The 18,876-nt window shown below is 45.1% G+C and overlaps 2 protein-coding genes across 2 annotated transcripts in view; one reads left to right on the top strand and one right to left on the bottom strand.

The window, feature by feature from the left end:
• SART3 (squamous cell carcinoma antigen recognized by T-cells 3) overlaps positions 1–13,765 on the top strand; it is a 20,154-nt gene extending 6,389 nt beyond the window's left edge. The window contains exons 5-19 of the mRNA XM_019538822.1: positions 530–635; positions 1,790–1,914; positions 2,732–2,887; positions 3,977–4,115; positions 4,649–4,756; positions 5,163–5,240; positions 5,467–5,525; positions 6,037–6,146; positions 6,595–6,707; positions 7,159–7,235; positions 7,636–7,801; positions 8,451–8,911; positions 10,507–10,659; positions 11,538–11,725; positions 12,374–13,765. Coding sequence (XP_019394367.1) covers positions 530–635; positions 1,790–1,914; positions 2,732–2,887; positions 3,977–4,115; positions 4,649–4,756; positions 5,163–5,240; positions 5,467–5,525; positions 6,037–6,146; positions 6,595–6,707; positions 7,159–7,235; positions 7,636–7,801; positions 8,451–8,911; positions 10,507–10,659; positions 11,538–11,725; positions 12,374–12,554 — 2,220 coding nt within the window. The 3' untranslated portion in view covers positions 12,555–13,765. The remainder of the gene's footprint in view (positions 1–529; positions 636–1,789; positions 1,915–2,731; positions 2,888–3,976; positions 4,116–4,648; positions 4,757–5,162; positions 5,241–5,466; positions 5,526–6,036; positions 6,147–6,594; positions 6,708–7,158; positions 7,236–7,635; positions 7,802–8,450; positions 8,912–10,506; positions 10,660–11,537; positions 11,726–12,373) is intronic.
• A 673-nt stretch (positions 13,766–14,438) lies between these two features.
• Positions 14,439–18,784, bottom strand: FICD (FIC domain containing). Its single transcript, XM_019538823.1, has 2 exons — positions 18,464–18,784; positions 14,439–17,464 (listed from the first exon to the last, which is right to left on the bottom strand). Exons 1-2 carry the CDS (start codon positions 18,744–18,746, stop codon positions 16,389–16,391), a joined length of 1,359 nt encoding a protein of 452 aa, XP_019394368.1. The 5' UTR covers positions 18,747–18,784; the 3' UTR covers positions 14,439–16,388.
• Positions 18,785–18,876: the final 92 nt, after the last annotated feature.

Raw genomic sequence — 18,876 nt, 5'->3', positions numbered from 1 at the left:
GGCATTGGGGGGTCCCTGTTCCCCCGAGCACTACCAGGAGTGACTAGAAATAATGGTCACAAGCTGGCAGAGGGGAGATTCAGACTAGACATCAGGAGGTGCTACTTCACTGTCAGGACGGCTAGGATCTGGAACCAACTTCCAAGCAAAGTGGTGCTGGCTCCTACCCTGGGGGTCTGAGACAAGGCTTGACAATCACCTTGCTGGGGTCGTTTGACCCCAGTACTCTTCCCTGCCATGGCAGGGAGTCGGACTTGATGATCTGCTCAGGTCCCTTCCAACCCGAACAACTATGAAACTATGAAATAATCCCTAAGTTCTTGAGGAGCAAAGCTTCTTGTCTTTGGCCCTCCTTGCTGAGCAGCTTGTCTTGTGAGCTTATAATACTCAAACACGGCACCCGTTTGGTCTGTCTGCCTTTTAAAGCAAGTGTTGTCATTTGGCTGTCAGGTTCAAGTGCACATGGGGTTATTGTGGTAGGTCGTGGCTCGGAGGGAGTTGAGTAATGCCTGGGATTTTTTGTTTGCAGCCAGCACCTGGCAGCATTCCAACCCCTGAGCAGCAGCAGACTCTGCGTGAACAGCTTGAGAAGATCCACACGCTGTTCAAGCGCCAGCTGGGAATCCCACTGCTAGGTAAGAGCACGCAGGCTTGGATAAGGCCACAGCCCTCCTGATGGTTGGGCAGTGACCCTGCCACTGACTTCTCTTGTGTTGCTGTGCTGTGTTGTCGTAAGGGTCCTGTAACGTCTCAGGGCTTCTTAAAAAACTTCCTTGGGCCCTTTTTTAGGGAACACTGTGCCTGTGAATTACAACCATGTTTTTTCAGCACGCATGGAAATAAAAACTGCCAAACCCCCCTTTTTCTGTACATGCTGTGGAATAACAAGGGTTGCACAATTAATTTAGTAGCCAATTACCAAACAAGGCAGGCACAGAAATCCTGTGGTGCCTGGCATTTGTGTTAGATCTTGGATTGATGGCTGGTAACAATCTTGGCTTCTGACATTTTATTTAATTACCAAGAGAGGTGGTGATTGTCAGGCTTTCACTTCCTGCCCTCCTTACTCCCTTTCCTGAATGTCTGCTTTGTAGTCCTAAGCAAGCACACACACGCACAGAATTCTCTTACTCTAATTTGCACATAGAAACAATTTGGCTTGTTCTCTCTCTCCCTGAAAGCCTTGAGGAAATCCTGCTGTTTGTGTTTTTAAAGCAATTTAGGAACATAAGCATTGCTATCCTGATTCAGACAAAAGAACCAGCTAACCCCTTATCCCATCTCCAACACTGGCAAGTAGTGGATGTTTTAGAAGAAGACTCAGAAACCGAGCATATGTAGAATGATCCATCTCCCAGTCAACACAAGTTGGTTACATCCCTGCCTGTCATGTTTAATAGTTCCTGATGGACATGCCCTTCACAGTTCTTTCTAACCACCGCCCCTTTTTTTTAAAAGTCCAGTTATACAAGTGGCCTCTACAGCTTCCTTCTGTCATGAGTTTGAATTGGAATGTATTGTACACAGTGGGATGATGTAGGTGGGGACAGTCCTGCTTTGCACAGGGGGTTGGACTAGATGACCTCCTGATCTCCCTTCCAACGCCAATTTTCTACGATCCTATGACAATAACTGTTTCCAAGTCCTTCAGCCCTGTGGGTTTATAGTGGCTCAGCTAAGTTGCATCTCAATCTTGGCATAATTACATGAGAGCATCAAAACATGGGAAGTTGAATTCAGACTTACTTCAAGTGTCAGTCATCAAAATTCCTTGCGTGTATGTTACTAGATATGGAAACCACCTATGCCGAATACGAAGAATGGTCAGAAGATCCAATACCCGAAGCAGTAGTAAAGAACTACAAGAAAGCCCTGCAGCAGTTGGAAAAGTGTAGACCATATGAAGAGGCCTTGGTAACTATTTTAAGCCTGCATTGTTTTGAGGCTAAGAATTACTACTACTTCCTGGTTTTTCCAAACAAACACTGAAGGGAAATAATGATATAACAATATTCCAAAAGCCCTTCTTGGGAGTAAGCGATGTGAAAGAAACTTCCTGGCTACTACTCTTGTTTAAGGTGTGATTGCAAGTATTTTGCAGCTTAAAATAGATTGTCTAACCAGTAAAACCTGCATCAAGGATACATTTACAGTACAAATAAAGTTACAGGAATTCTGCTTGGTTTTCAGCCCCTCCGGGTATACTAGTCTAGTTGGGGTAGACAGGTGGCTCTGAGGAGTCCCAGAGGTCTGTGCAAATTGAAGGGTCGAATCCAGTTCCTCTACACACAACTTTCCTGGACCCACTGAATCCAGCTCGGGGCCTGTTTGGATTTGGGGTCGATATCTCACTGGGGAGATCAACAGCAAATAGGTAGAGCTCTTTTCTCCCCAGCACCACCTGGGTTGACAAGGAACAATGGTAATAAGCTAATGGAGAATAGGTTTTGGTTAGAGATCAGAAGGCAAAATTTTACAGTTGGGGTGGCCAAAATCTGGAACCAGCTTCCCAGGAAAGTGGTCTTTGCCTCTACCTTGGACAAATTCAAGAGGAGGTTGGGTGATCACCTGTCTGGGGTCTTGTGAACCCAGCATTCACTCCTGCCTGTGGCAGGGGGTCAGGCTAGATGATCTGTTCAGGTCCCTCCTGACCCTAGCTACTATGAAACTATACTTTGTTCCATGCATAGCCTAAATCACTATCCTATCTGTATTCCTGTCTGCTTTCTAGCTCGTGGCGGAGACCCCAAAGCTGGCTGAATATCAAGCCTACATTGACTTTGAAATGAAAGTGGGTGATCCGGCTCGTATTCAGCTGATCTATGAGCGTGCACTGGCTGAGAATTGCCTTGTGCCAGACCTGTGGGCTCGTTATAATCAGTATTTGGTAAGGAAAGCACAAATACGCTGTGTTTTTCTGCTTTATAGCTTTAATGTAGGGTCCATAAACCCAGCCACAGATCTTGCCTCTTCCTCTGTTTCCATACTTGGATAAGTTGGTTAACCAGCTGCTTGTACTTATGAAGTTTCTATCACTATCCTCACTTTCCATTTTCCATATGATAGTGTATTGGCTGGTCAAACATGTGATCCAGTTTGATAGAGTAAAACCATTACTGCCTCCTGGCCCTGTCCAAAGCTTTCTACTGCTGCTTACATAACAGAAATCCCTTCAAGGGTCTGTACCCTGACCTAGAATGTCCTGCAGGGACCTTTCCTACTTCCCACAGCTCTGTCTTTCCAGCAGTATCTAGTCACTGCAGAGGTAACCCAGGACTGAGTCTCTGGCTTTCCAGTGCCAGCCACAGTGCAGGTTACCGTGTCTTTGCTGATACTGCACTTGGCCATCCCAGAAAAATACTGTTCTTTCTGCCTCTGTAAGTAAAGTTACTGGCCTGAGGAAAAGCAGCATCTGGGTTCTGACCTCTCTCTTGGCATGAGCCATCTAGCCTGGGTTGAAAACACTAGTAAACTTGGGAGCAAGTAGGTGCCCAGGATACTTCTGCAGGGAAGACCTCCCTAGAATGAGCTGTTTATTTTTCCTTTGGCTGCCTGTAAGGTGGTAGAGTAAGTTTAGCTTTTGGGGGAGGTACACCAAGTCCCTTCAAAGGGCTGTCCTACCCTGAGACAATAGAGCTTTTTCTCCTCCGTGCGCTTTATCATGAGAGATTAAACCTTGATCTCATTATAGCTGATTACATAAGAGAATTGACTAGTAGGAGGTTATTTGGTAGTATTGATGTGATCTGTCCTGCCAAAGCGCTTATCCTTTCTTCATCTAAGTTGGTCAGTCAACCTCCAGGGCTTCATATTTTTTGCCATTCTAAACAATTCTCTCTTTTTTTATATCCAATCAAAATGTTCTGCTTCTGAAGGCATCGCATTTTTGTAATCTTGCATTTGTCTGGGATGCTGTCCAGTGAGTAGGAGCAACGTGCTATTATAAAGCCTTGGATTAATTCTGTGATTGTTTTAGGATCGGCAGTTGAAAGTGAAAGAGCTGGTGCTCTCAGCACATGATCGGGCTGTTAGGAACTGTCCCTGGACTGTTGGGCTGTGGATCCGGTACCTCTTGGCTATGGAACGGCACAGAGTTGGTCACAGGACTATTTCTGGTAAAGAAATACTGTTATAAATTGGCCCCTGTTTCCTGAATGCAGAACTGGCTTTCAGTATGTTGGACTAGGATATCATGTGTGTGGAGAATGGTGACATGTACAGTAATTTACAAGGAATCAAAACCATTTTCATCTCTTAAAGTAGGATTCATGGAACATAGCTAGCTAATCACTTTTTAGTAGAGTCTGTTCTCTGGAATAACTTCTTAAACATAGAAATTACCATTTCTGTTGCAGTGTGCAATTATGGCTGTAATAAAACCTGCTTATCTTCATCTCCCTCTTTTTGTCTCTGTAGTTATTGGTAAATAACTGGAACCTACTTCCAAGAGAAGTGGTGCTGGCTCCTACCCTTGGGGTCTTTAAGAGGAGGCTAGATGTACACCTTGCTGGGGTCGTTTGACCCCAGTACTCCTTCCTGCCATGGCAGGGGGTTGGTCTAGATGATCTACTCAGTTCCCTTCCGACCCTAGAAACTATGAAACCAAATAAAAACAGACATATATTGCTTCATTTTGTTTTTTCCTTAGATATCTTTGAAAAGGCTTTGAATGCCGGTTTTATACAGGCTATGGATTATGTGGAAATATGGCAGGCATATCTAGATTACCTAAGAAGAAGGGTGGATTTCACACAAGGTAATTCTATATAAATAAGTCAGAATGCCAATCTGGGGAGCTTCTAGAAATAGTAATATTCTCTGTACTCTTCTTAAAGAGCTTCTAATGATTCTTGCCTTTGAGGTGTTGCCAAAATTTACTTCCTCCCCAGTTTTTTTAATAAGCATAAAGCATAATTTTTGCAGGTTGCTGCAAGGCAAGGATAAATTACTGTGCCCCAAAATGTCCTTTTTTTAGGTTTCATGTGGCCTTTGGCATACTGAGTGTAAAAGCACAATGGTACTTGCAGCAGTAAAAAATGCTTTTATAGAAATAAACTTTTGGTGACATTGGATTTCTCTGTGTAGGCATTAGTGAAGAAACTCCAGTAGATTAAAGGTGTCTGTTTTAAGGTCCAGTTATGTTTCTTTATATTTTTCTAAAGACTCGAGTAAAGAATTAGAAGAGCTGAGGTCTGCTTTTGCACGTGCTATGGAGTATTTAAAGCAGGAAGTGGAAGAGCGTAAGTGAAAATGTTTGAAATATTTCTTTCTTTCTGTTATGTTACGGCTTGTTTCCTATTCTGAATGATTTTTTGGAGGCTGTGTCGTATGGACTTTTTCATGTTCTAGATCTCTAATCTGGCCCATAATCATATGAACTGTAAAATGCAAATGTGTTACAATAGCTTGTTTATGAATCCATCTGTTTAAAAATGTCTTAAATGAATCTTTACTTTTTATCTGAAGGTTTTAGTGAAAGTGGGGATCCATCCTGCACTATAATGCAAAACTGGGCAAGAGTTGAGGTAATCTTTTCCATCAGTTTATTGTACTTAAATTTATTTGGTTACTGGGATGTTTTGGGTCTTTTTTTTCCACGTTGTTCTTAGATATGTACATGCTCTCTTTACCATTGGATGCACATGTCACAGTGATCTAAATAGATGAGACTTTCACCTTTTTACCATCATGACTCTTCCAAACTGATGAACCCCTAGTGGTGTCCTCTCCTGTTTTCAAATTAAGGAATTAAAGAGACATGTTTTCAAGTTTTAGTCTATTCTTTAAAGGAATTTTTAATTATGAGGAATAACAATGAAATGAAAAAGAGAAAATCAGAACTACCTATAGCCGCTTTATTTACCTGAAAACCAAAGGCCCTGGTCAAGATAAGAACAGCTCTGTGTACAAAGGTTATCTGTGACTGTTAATGACACACGAGATGTGCAGTTAAAAAGCTGGAGAAATGCACCATTATAGTGTTGTTCATTTTAAGACATAATATATTTTTAACACTCCTTTTTCTTCTATCTTCAGGCTCGCCTCTGTAACAATATGCAGAAAGCCAGAGAGCTCTGGGACAGTATTATGACTAAAGGGAATGCCAAATACGCCAATATGTGGCTAGAGTATTATAACCTAGAGCGGTAAGAGCTCAGGGTAACACACCTTAATTAGTCTCTCAGCTGCCAGTTTCCTCATAATATGCTTAAGGCTGTATTTCCCAACCAGCGCGCCGCAGCGCAAAAGTGTGCCATCAGAAATGAACATATGTGCTGTGGAATTTTGCCATGGCAATGAGTTACACTAGGTATGAGGATGGGGAATGCCTTAACAGGTGTGCCACGGAACATTTTTGTTCATGCAAGTGTGCCTTGGGCTGGAAAAGGTTGGGAAGCACTGGCTTAAGGTCAATGCGCATGATTAATATGTAGAAAATGCCTTTAGAGACTGTCTTAGTGACGCTACGGCGTCTTCCCCAAGGTGGTACAAAGATGGATTTACCTGGGGAAATAGGATATAATCATGCCCCATCTGTTTTATGATTGTTATGGGGAGAATTTGCTCTTTACTGTCTTACTATCCCTTCTGTAGGGCACATGGAGATACCCAGCACTGCCGGAAGGCCTTGCATCGGGCTGTACAGTGCACAAGTGACTACCCTGAGCATGTCTGTGATGTGCTGCTCACTCTTGAGAGGATAGAAGGCAAGTTCACCTTTAAATAGCACCTCTTACTTGGTTTGCTGAGTCATGATAAGGCATGGTGGAACACATGTAGTGCACACTGAGGTAATGAAGCCTTGGCTTGTTCCATTATATAGTGTGCTTGTTTGAACCTTTAAACTTCGGAAATGAGACCTCCACTTTGAGTGACCTTCTTTACAGGAAAAATGCATTAGTGCAAGCCCACTGTGATCAGTGAGATTCTTTCCTTTGAGGTCAGAAGGGATTGTATCGCATGCAATAGATTTCCATTGTGTTTGCTTTTTGAGCTGACCCTCTTAAAGGTCATTAGTTCCATGTGTGTTTCCATTACATTGTCTCATGGCAGGTAGTACCAAGGGATGTGTAGAGATGTCTCGTTCCTGATTTTAGCAGGTGCATGTGTTAAATTGTGGCAGGTTTAAAAAAATAATCAAATTTTGATATTCTCTAGGCACTTTAGAAGACTGGGATGCAGCTGTTCAGAAGACTGAAAACAGACTAGCTCGGGTTAATGAACAAAGAGCAAAGGTCAGCATTTTTAAAATACGGTTTAATGAAACAATAAGAATTATTCCAAGGTCAGTTTTACATGGTGTTTAGGTTTCCCTTATCAGCTTCCCCAGATGATCTTGGGTTGTAGTAGAGACTAATACTCCCCAAAATACACTTCAGTTTATTTATATGGCCAGTTTCTTCTACATTTGGACTGTTAGCTAATCTTGTAACTTTTATAAATGTCAACTTGGCATTTAAATCTGTAAGAAAAAGCAGTTGAGATGGATGTAAAGTGCCTGTCCTGCTAGTTCTGTGACTTTAGAGCTGGGTGGAAGAAGCTGACTGCCAGAGATACTCGTGCTGTGCTTCTAGAAAGTGTCAGAGAAGCTTCCTGCAGGCTGTGGTGACTCACAAAACTCCTAAATGCTTCCAGGCTGCCGAGAAGGAGGCTGCTCTTGCCAAACTGGAAGAGGAAAAAGCTGAACAGCGGAAGCAGGCTCGGGCTGAAAAGAAGGCTTCCAAAAAGGCTAAAAAAACTAAGTCTGGAGAGAAGCGCAAAGCTGAGGATGATGATGATGGGGAGTGGGGCCAGGAGGAAGGTGAGACCACAGCAGGTGCCTTTTCACACTTAAGATAGTAGGATGGTTTGTGGTTTCCTTGCAGTCAGGGTTGAGGAGGTGTGCTACCACTGGGGTCTGTTTATAAGAGACTTTTTTATAACAGGAGAACATTAATTATCCAAGCCCATATTTTCCTACCTGTTTAGATATGTTCTCCAAGCTAGTCACACCTGAGATGCTGCCTTAAGTACTCGAAGTGGAAACCAAACTTCTCTTGGGACTCTCTTTCCCCTAATTTCTTTGTGGAGCGGGGAATTCCTCTTATTCAGGATGGTTTCAGACGGCTGCTTTATCTCTCAATGAATGAGACCTGCTTGTCATTGGGCAAGGGAAAGCCACGTGCATATGCAGAATTATAATTTTATTGAGACAGGAAGTGAGGAAAGTTAACTGCTGACCTTATGTCCCTTAAATGTCTTTTTTTGGTTTGATCCTGTAGTCTATAACTATACAGCTTCAACAGGATGACAAGGGATAGACTTCTCTTGTTTGTAGGACCTGATCTTGCATGTGCAGCTCCTGCTTCCCTAGATCAGGCTGTTAAAGGGAGGTATATAAGTTGTGGGTAGGGGGAGGTCCAGAAATGATTAGAAAAACTTTCTAGAAAAACTTCTGTTTCACTAAACAGTTGAGCAGCCCAGCAAGAGACACAAGGGAGATGGTGAAGCTATGCTTGCTGACGAAGAGGGAGAAGATATGGAGGTAGAAACTGGGCTGTTTGGAAGAAGTGCACCTACCAGGGCAGATCCTCTATTTAAACAGAAGGAAAAGGCAAGCACCAGCCGAAAAGAAGCCCCCAAAGTTCTCCACGACAGTGACAAAGACAACGTCACGGTTTTTGTCAGCAACCTGTCCTACAGTATGACCGAGCCAGAAGTGAAACTGAAGGAGCTCTTTGAGAGCTGCGGGGAGATGGCAGAAGTCCGTCCCGTGTTCAGTAACAAGGGGCTTTTCCGGGGCTACTGCTATGTGGAATTCAAGGAAGAAAAATCTGCTCTGAAGGCCCTTGAAATGGATCGCCGAGTGGTGGAGGGGAGGCCAATGTTTGTCTCTCCCTGCATTGACAAGAACAAGAATCCAGACTTTAAGGTATGACACTTTAGTATCTGAATAAGGAACAGCAGAGATGGGATTGACTAGTACAATTAGCAGCATGTCTAGTCTCTTCTAGAATTTCTCTGAGCATTAACTTCCTTGAGCCACTGGTCCAGAAGTTACACAGACAAACGCTGGATGTGTTGAAAGCACCTTGGTGATGCCGTCAGTAACACAGCAGATGGCCAGTCAAAGCCATCTTGTGACATTGTGGATCTTGGTGGTTTCAACCACCTCGCATCGCCGTGGAAGAGTGTAGGACCCCGCTCCCATGTAGCGGGGACAGTGGTGACTCCAGATCTTAGTCCAGTTACGAGGCATCTAAGGGAGATCCTGTTCCACTATGCTGGCGTGCCTAAAAAACTATGGACGCTAAAGCCTGGTGATTCCTCTTCAGTTTCTCATGACTTGGTCTTAATGCAGCATTGAAAGTGCATCACAAAAGTAGAGGGGTAAAAGTTGTGTAGCCATGTTCATCTAAAAAGCAAAAGCAGTCAGTGTGGTAGAGGCGATATCTTTTTATTAGACCAGCTAGATAGTTGCAAAAAAAAATATTTGAAAGCTTTCAGGCTCATACACCCTTCCTCAGGCAAAGGAGAATGCAAAGATTGTAAAATTTCTACCAGATAGGAATTAAACTTCATATTGCACAGGAGAGCTGGAGGGTGGTGTGAGTTCTCTTGCCTGGAAGAGTCCATTTTATGCAAATTAGTCTTGGATAAAAGTCAGAGCCGTCTGTTTATCTCAAAGGTGTCTGATGGCAAGCAGGATGTTGAATTATGCTTCTTTCTTGTTAAGATGTTTTATCTTTCATAGGAGTACTGGTGATGAAAAGGTTCTCCTGGGCAAGGAAGTTCTGTTGTGTTCCGGCTGCCCTGCAGCTATGCAAATTTGGCTCAAAACAAAAGGCCAAAATGCAGGGGTGTTAGTATCCAGGTCTCAGGGTGTTGAATTTTGCTTCCGTCTTGTACAATGATGAATTTTTCATTTCAAAACAGCTGATTATGAAGTTTTCCATAAACTTGATCTAAAAAGCAAAAGCAGTCAGCATGGTAGAGGCAATATCTTTTATTAGACCAACTAGATAGTTGTAAAAAAAAAAAAAATATTTATTTGCAGTCACAAAAGTAGAAGCATTTATGGGACTTGAGCAGGGTGGAGTAGGATCACATTTAGACACTGGGTACCACTTAGATGCGTGATGGGAGGAATAGGATCTTGGTGTGTCACTGGAGCTCATAGTTTTCAGCTTTTAATGGAGCATCGGACATGATTTTCTATAGAAAGACACCTTAGTTGTAGCAGGGAGAGAAGGGATCCCCTGTACTGGATGCAGTCACTGTCATGTTCTGGGGACTGTGGGTTCAGCAGTTTGCTTTCTGTCACCAGCTCTGTCTGGGAAATGCATACCTATTCGTTGTGTGGCTGTGGGACCCAGCAGCTCCAACCAGGACTGGGGGCCACTTTTTTTCAACTCAAGCTTGGAAGAAAGTTTCCAGACACATAATCTCAATTTTTAATGGCTTGTGAGGTTGGCTTGAGTAGGACACGAGTTCTGAGTGTCTCATGCCCCTTTTTCTCTAACCTAGGTGTTCAGATACAGCACCGCTCTGGAGAAGCATAAATTGTTCATCTCTGGCTTGCCTTTCTCCTGCACTAAAGAGCAGCTGGAAGAGATGTGTAAAGCCCACGGAAATGTGAAGGACATTAGGCTGGTCACTAATCGAGCTGGAAAACCCAAGGTAAGTGTCCAGTAATGCACCATCACCATGAGTCTGAATTTTACAAGACCCTACAAAGGGGCAACTCTTCATTTAAGTGCAAAAGGTTGGCTTGTGCTTTTAAAATTAAATCATACGAGGTCTCCTTACTAAGACTCTTTTTGTAATTCGGTGGCCTTGATGGTTTGCTAATTCTTAAAGTACATGATCAGTAGACCTGTGTGAAGCAGCTAGTATTCGCTTCAGATTTGGCTGATTTAGGGGAGAGTGATTCGAATCACTGTTCTGATTTGATTCAGCTGAATCTGAATCAGCCAGGCCCATTCACCACCCGCTCTCCTAGCCTGGCAATGGCTGCCCCAGCTCCTGGCTCTTTGAAAAAAATAAAGCCCTGGCTCAGCAGGTGCGGGGCTCTGCACGAGCCCTGCGGCCCTCCGCCCTCCCTCGCTCCCCCAGCCCCCTCATGGGTGCCCTGCCCAGGCCAGCTCTAGCCCTTTAAGGAAAAAAAAAAAACAAATGAAAAACCTCCGGGACTGGTGGCTTTTAATCAGTTCGGACCTTTAAATTGGTCCCGATTTGGTTCAGATTTGGAGATTCAGCCACTGAATCGGGGCAAATCTCCTCTGAATCGAATCATCACCCGAAGCTTCGCACAGCCCTAATGGTCAATATTTGTGAGTGAATTAGCAAAGCTTTGCCCTGCAAACCGACAGGGAGCTTTGAATTGTAGAGCGCCCCATCAGTTTTGACATGAAGGATGGGACTTCATCTCAGCCATGTCTCAGGTCTACAGCTTTTATATGGCTCTCATCCCAGTTGACTGAGTTCTGTGTAAGTGTTGTGCAGCGAATACATGCTGAAACCAACTGAGGGCATCTCTGGGCTTGTCTTTGTTTTAGGGTCTAGCTTATGTGGAATTTGAAAATGAAGCCCAGGCCTCACAAGCTGTCTTGAAAATGGATGGCTTGACCATTAAAGACCACGTCATCAAGGTGGCAATTAGCAACCCGCCTCGCCGGAGACTGCCTGAGAAATCTGAGGCAGAGAGAGCCTCGCAACTGGCGGTACCACGGCAGGTCTATGGAGCGTAAGTATTCCTGGGGGTACACAGAAGGCATTGGGGTTCCTAGCAAGGGCAGTTGGGCTGTTTGTTAAGGACATGCTTGCTTGGAAGGTGTTGCACAAAGAGCTTCGTTAGTGATGGAGTGCCTGGCTCTGTGTTGATGATGGAGTGTAGGTACAAAGTCCTCTAGGTTGCCAGTTCAAAACCAGTAGCAATTTAATTACTGGTTGTTGGCTGTTTTGTGCTCTGAGGTGGACGTCAGAGAGCCTGAACTGCTCTGAGTTACCTTTTATAGTGCACCTCTGGCAAATTGGCTAGGGTTTGGAATAGGTAGGAAGACCCAGATTGCTTTCCTCCTCTACAGAAACTTCCACTGATTAGGGTTGAGGAGGGCACTGGCAGGCAGAGGTGCTGCTGCTGCTTTGTAGTAGTGACAAAATAGGAGACTTTGGTCTCTGTTTTGAAGTGGGCAGGCTGCTATCTGTGAACCTGCATTAAATAATTTGCTTCAAAAGGCAACAAAAATGTGTGCGCACTGCTTGGGACTGAAACGAGAGAGAAAAGAAGTGTACGTAGGTGAACAAAGCTGTTTCTCCTCCTCAGACTGTGTGCGCAGAGCTCACCCCCATGAAGGCTGTGCCATTTTAAACATGCCCTTTTTTCCCCCCATAGAAGGGGTAAGGGAAGAACCCAGCTCTCCATGATGCCGCGTGCGCTGCAGCGCCAGAGCAACCCTCCGCCCAAGGCAGAGAATGGGATGGTCCAGAATTCACCAGCAACTTCATCCGTGTCCCCTGAGGAGCCGAAAAGCATGTCCAACGCGGACTTTGCCAGGATGCTGCTGAAAAAGTGAGCAGAGGTCTGCAGTCAGCAAGTCTGGTAAAATGTGAAATGCCTTTTTGGAAGCCATGTTGTGTCCTTACTTACACTAACAAGAGAAACAGCCAGTTGCAATCCCGTGTAAATACTACTTTGGACTGTTCATTCACCAAGATTTGACACAAGGGTGGTACAATTCCAGTCTTTTTTTCTTTTTTCCCCTGATTCTGAAAGCAAAGAGTTTTGTGTGTTCTGGTAAAATGGCTTTAAATGATCCCTCATATTGAGGGTAACTGGGGCGGGGGGGAATACTCACGTTACAGGCTGGGTACGCTCGCAAGTTTTATGGTGCGTGTTTTTTACTTTTTTTAAGAATGAGCTGTTAAGCAAAAGCTTTGATGCTTTGACTGCAGAGCTCCACTGGGCACGTGTTCAGTTTGTGATGGCAGGTGGCCTCCCTAGCATCTAGTGCTTTTTCCCCCCCACCCCTGCCACACATCAACTTATTTCAGAAGTCCTGACCCATCCATCTCTTTCCATGTAAAAAAAAAGCTGAAAATGGCAGAATGCTAGGAATTTCACCACAATGGCCTATTTTAGTACCGAGGTGGGAGTTATATATATATAACGTGTTCAGTTTTATGTTCTGCTCAAGCTGGTCTGTTTTTATATTGTGTATTTGTAAATGACATTCAGACCCTTATTTTTAAGTGTCATAAACATGACTAGAGCTGGTAACTGTTTCATGTCCAAGCTGTATATTCTGCTGCCGTGGATCATATTATGTTTTGTTTACTGAAGAACTTCCCCCGTCGCCAGTTGGTTTCTGTATGGTTTCAACTCCTCAGATTCTGTTTTGTATACAATGTGAAGTGCAAGCTCAAGTTTCTTCTTGGTTTATTAAACTAAAGTTCTCAAATGTTTTCTATAAATACTGTCACTTCTGTTTCAACCCCGGGTGGCTGATTTGCACTTTTGGCATAACAGCTGCATGCATTGCCTCAAGTGTGAAGGCTCCACACCGCCCCCCTCCTGTGTCTAAATAGCTCGATCTGACTGTATGTATCCTTCCCATCTTCAGCGATCAGTTTGGTGAGGCAGTTTAATGAGAGCAAGTCATCCTCATGTACTGTGGTATGCTACCTTTGATAACTACTTTATCTATGAGTGGGGTCAAGGGGAAAGCATCAAGGTCACTCCTATGCTCCCAGCACTGTGGTGAATAAATAGCATTTTTTTGTATTCTTCAGTTTGCTTATTGAATTATTTTGGAAGAAAAATGAGTTGCATCCACAAGCCTCAGAGCATCTCCAGTAGAGATGTCAAGGACAGGCAGCCCCCGCTTAGCACTCTTAACTGGCTCCTGAAAAACCGAGCACTAAGCAGAATAGTGCTAAGTGGAATAGCATTAAGCAAAACCTGCTGCCAGCTCTATGATGCCTGTGAGTGTTATAATGAAACTCACTGAGTGCTAAGTGGAATCGGGTATCCATGTAAAACAAGCATTATAGCGAAATAGCCCTAAGCAAAACAGTGTTAAGCAGGGTTTAGCTTGCAGGCCTATCCAAGGTGCATTCAGTGCTCCAGAAGCAGCCAAGTTGCCACTGCTTGGAAGCATAAAGAAATGGGTGCATAAGAAAATAGGATCTAAAAGCAGTTAAACAGAGTTGGAGTACAACTGAAGTGAGAGCTCAGTTTAAGAAACTGGCAGGGCTCACAGCTGTAACTATACCTTTGAATTCCGCACCTGCCTGAGCAGAGAGATGCTCTGCCACTGCCAGTGGCCGGAACGTGCTTGCAATCGGGTAGACTCTTCTCTAGAGCACAACATTTGAAACTCAGTTGCTCTTCTAAGACTGTAATTGTGCTTTCAAGCATGTGCTGATGTGAAAAAGCAGCATGCATCTGAGGCTGGATCCCAAAAAGCAGCTTTACATAACAAAATATTTTATTTGATCATTACTAAAAATAACATTTTGACAAATAACTAAAGTGCAGGATTTCTTGTCTCTGTTTCGCGCTACAAAAATAATCATGCTTTTTCTTTTAAAAACTTGCATTGTTCGCTGCCCCTGTCAACCTTAATAAGTATGTTAAATAATAATACACAAACATGGACCAGCTCAAATTAACATAGGCAACTTCAGATCTTGACACGGTCTCTGCTTTCATTTGGTCATAAAGCTTCTTCCCAAGTGCAATATTTATTAAATTTCAGCCCCAAGTGAGAGATTTTGTCGGGGTGGGGAAAACTCAGAAGTGCCACAGGGCAGTTATGCTCCTGGAGACTTTAGGAGCAGACAGGTGAGCATGGAGCCCCTGCCAGTCAGTGATGTGTAAAACAGTAATAGTATTCTCAGGCTTGGGGAAGCTGCTGTATATCATCCAAGCTGGAGTGTGCATATCTCTTACAGATCTTACTTGCAAGCTAGTCAGTTTAATGGTGCTGGCATAGGGGGCAGGAAGGCTATAAAGAGCTACTGTAGCACAAAAACAGGCTTCACATGCTTTAAAGGCATGAAATCTTTTCATTAGATTTTGCCACTTTAAGCATTTACATAATTTTAATGAGACTAGTCAAAAGTTACTGGGGACTAAGTGCCAGGATGCTATGTTATGCAAGTCTTTTGAGTACTCTGCTCAGAGCATCCTATCAGGGCCCAGTCTGTTCCTGCTTTCAGCCACCTTTACTGCAGCACCAGAAACAAAATCTAGACATTGAAAAGAGCTTGCACCCATGTGGTTATGATAACGCACCAGTCTGGTGGTGGAGAATGAGCCTCAGGACACCTGCTACAGAGACATCATCTCTCTCTCCCCCTACAGCAAGGGCGGAGTTGGAACTGAATCTTGAGGAGAACCACCCTTTCCTCCTGTGACTGCAGAGGCAAGCTGCTTTCAGGCATGGGGCGTGCGTGTTTGTACAGAGAGGTGCCCTTCCTTTCCTGGTAATTCTGTGCTGAAGGGAGTGTACTTTGCCACTGCTGCAGGTGGTACAATGTGGTCCTTTGGCACAAGGTAGCGCAAAAGCAGCTTGCCAGTCCGGTTAACTCCAAATTCGACAGTGGTTCTATTTAAACTCAGCTAAAACACCTCTTTCCAGGCACTGTATGAAACTTGCCCAACCAAAAGAAACTGAAACTACATAAAGTGCTGCTAAATATAAAAACAGAAGTTACCCTCGCTAATTTTAACTGCTACCTCTAGCACTGGCTGGTTAACTAAGACAGCAGAAAGGCATCTGGGAGGGGGGTGGGAAGACTGTACACCTCAACTGCAGAGGCAGTCAGACATTCTGCTGAGGAGATAAGGCTACTGCTACAACTGTGACACAAGGGCTATTCGTTGGACAGGAGGAATAACATTAGCCAACACACAGAAATGATGCTGCTTTTTAAACAGGCTCAGTCCTTACTCTCTTGACATCTGTGGGGGAAAGTTGGGCCTGTCAAAAGTTCATAACTGAAAATATTGTCATCTAGGCAATTAGTGGCCTTGTTTGTGTTAATTGAAGCCTTGGGAAGCTGAACGCGGTGAGGTTTTGGAAAGCAACGCCACTAAGTTGACTACAACTCACTGAATAGCGCCGGCACATTGGCTTTGTTTTGGCCTGTTCTCTCCTTCTCCTTCTAGGAGCACAAGCTGGTCCTAGCACACATTCAAACGCAACAATTCACATTTGAGCTTGGCATCAGGTACAATAAATAAGTTAGGTTTACATAGGGATTAATTTACTAGAATTTAAATAAATGAAGTGCTAGAAGAGGTGACTGCTGTGGAGCCATTTCTTGACGGGAACAGTAAAGTGACTTTTGAATATTTCAGTCATTCTCTGTTTTTGGCCCTTGTCAGATGGGCTCTGTAACACTCAGGTTTTGACTGGAATAGTTTGTTTGTAGCCAGCAGTGCTGCCGTCTGCTTCAGGTAAACCCACTGAATATTCTGTGGTGGCAATAAGCAGCATGTCTAAAGTGGTCTCAGTACATTTGGCAATGAAGCGGATGAAAGGTCTCACATCTCCTTCATTGGCTACTTCTAAGGCATGATAATACTCGGCCCTTTGCTCCTTGCGGATTGTGATGGGAGGATAACCCGCCTGCATGAGTATGAGGTTCATGAGTAGGCGTGAGGTCCTACCATTGCCATCCACAAACGGGTGAATATAAACCAGTTTGTAGTGGGCTAAGGCTGCAAACTCAACAGGGTGTAAGCTCATGGCATCTTCAGAGTTGATCCACTGGACAAACTCCTGAATCTGCTTTTCAACGTCTTGAGGGTGGGGTGGGATATGGTGGCCTACAAACACCTGGCTAGTCCTAAATCTCCCCGCTTCCACAGGGTCCACGTATCCCAGCACTCTCCGATGAATCTCCAGGATGTCACTGATGGTGACAGAGCCTATCCTGGACACCAGTGTGGCATTGACATACTTCATGGCTGCGTGCATGCCGATCACTTCGTTCTGCTCCACGAGGCTCTTCCCAGGAACGGCGTATCTGGTCTCGATGATGTGCCGTATCTCGGAGAGCGTTAATGTATTGCCTTCGATGGCGACCGTGTGATAAATGTGGTGGTAGTAGGACTCTTCCATCACACGGCGCAGGGCTGAGTTGCCTTTGGGGATAGCCATCACTTTTTTGACCTTGCTGTCAATAATACTAAAATAACGCTGATCTATCTCTTCCACCAGAGGCAGTGTCCGGTCCCGATTGATCAGAGCCTTCTCATTACAGGGGGAAATGGTCAGCGCTTTGGAGTACAAGTAGTCTGCTTGAAGGATGTCTTTCTCCTCTTCTGCAAAGATACCAAACTCGGTCAGGGCGTCCACGTAATCTGGATCCATCTTAAGGGCATAGGCAAAGAGCTTGTGGGCTTTCTCGCGCTTCCCTTGCCGTTTCATCTCAAGGGCTTGATTCAGCGCAGCTCTAGCCTCTAGCTTCACTTCTGAAATGGAACAACACCAGGGCTTAGACAGAGTGAAGGTTGCTAAAGTAAGTGCTTAGGGAGAGCATCCCTCTTCCTTTCATCAATGCTGACATGATATAAAACAGCCACAAAGGAGTGCTGCAAAAGGCTCATGTTCTAATTTTTCTTTAGGGCTGCAAAATACCAGAAGTTTAAGCTCAGGCCCCACTACAAACTTTTGTAGAAGAGGAGAAAAGACCCTTGTGTGCTATGCCAACAAAACAGTGCTTTTACTACTATGCTTTGGTATGGATGTGGGAGGGGGTTAAATCAGCAATACTGGAAAAAGCCATTTCTACTGATACAAATAGGGTCTTGCCTTTAGTCGAGAGAGAGATGGATGTTTCAGGAGGCAAGGTGCATGGACAGCAGCCCTCCCAAGTGACCCACGGAGGCCATGGGGCTGCTGGTATGATCAGAGGACCAGTTCTCATCTAGTTTTCAGTAATGGCCAAATGTGGTATAGCGGAAGATACACAAGTTCAGCTCTGCAGCAGAGGGAGGCTGCTAGAGAATCCCTTCCTTATTTGCTTCCAGCAGCTGTGATGCAGTGCAGGAACCCTGACAGCTTCTCCAAATGTCTTTCAGCACCACTGAATTCAGCTGCCTGACAAAAAGTGTGCACCAGAAAATGAAAGCAGCAGGTGCTGAGCCCACGCAGGTTTCAGACCCCCTGAGCCCATGCACCAGCACAGCTTGGGTGTAAATAACCTGCCTGTAATGCAACTTCACCGACCACGGGTGCAGGACAGACCCCTGGAAGGACAAGCCGTGCTAATAAAACACTAGTGCACGGAGCCTGTATGGCTCAAAACATTACTTGCGTGAGCCCCTGTGTAAGGCTAAGGGGACGTCTCCGCCTGTGTTAGGGTTCAGTGCTTTGAGCCCTTGATGACGGATGTGTCTCGGTGATGAGGATGGCATTGCCCCCCAGCCCTCCCGACCACGGTCCTGCCAGTGGAGAAGCCCCTTTCTTACCGGGAGAAACTCTGGGTTTCAGCACCAGCAGCTTCAATGCACCCGAGGTGACGCTGAGCCCGGTCGTCTGCCCCGCATACTTGGTGATCCCCACATAGCCGGCCCCCAGCTTGCTTTTCAGCAGGGACAGTCCTTTGAGCACGGCCTGGCACTGCTCCTCCACCGCCGCCAGCGGCAACAGCAGCACCAGCAGGGAGCCCAGCAGGACCGCCATCGCGGCCACCCACCGGGCCCGGCCCCCCGGAGGCACCCACTTCAGCTCCGGCTCCGCTGCCATCGTCATCCGGTCTCGTGGATGGGCGCCACCAGCATGACACAGGCCCGACCTGGGGGCAGAGGCAGCGTGAGGCTGGGGCAGGTTGGCCGAGCTACCCCGGTGCTGCGCTACTTCCCCCACTGGGGTGGGCAGCCCC

This window comes from Crocodylus porosus, unplaced genomic scaffold, assembly GCF_001723895.1.
Source record: "Crocodylus porosus isolate Cpor-Errol unplaced genomic scaffold, CroPor_comp1, whole genome shotgun sequence".
Taxonomy (NCBI): domain Eukaryota; kingdom Metazoa; phylum Chordata; order Crocodylia; family Crocodylidae; genus Crocodylus; species Crocodylus porosus.
The sequence above is the reverse complement of the archived record's forward strand: the minus strand, read 5'-3'. Positions and strand labels throughout refer to the sequence as shown.

Coding starts and splice junctions, on each gene's coding strand:
- FICD (XM_019538823.1), bottom strand. CDS start 18,746: ATGACGATGGCAGCGGAGCCGGAGCTGAAGTGGGTGCCTCCGGGGGGC. Junction 17,465..18,463: donor GAAACCCAGAGTTTCTCCCG/GTAAGAAAGGGG, acceptor GTTCCATTTCAG/AAGTGAAGCTAGAGGCTAGA.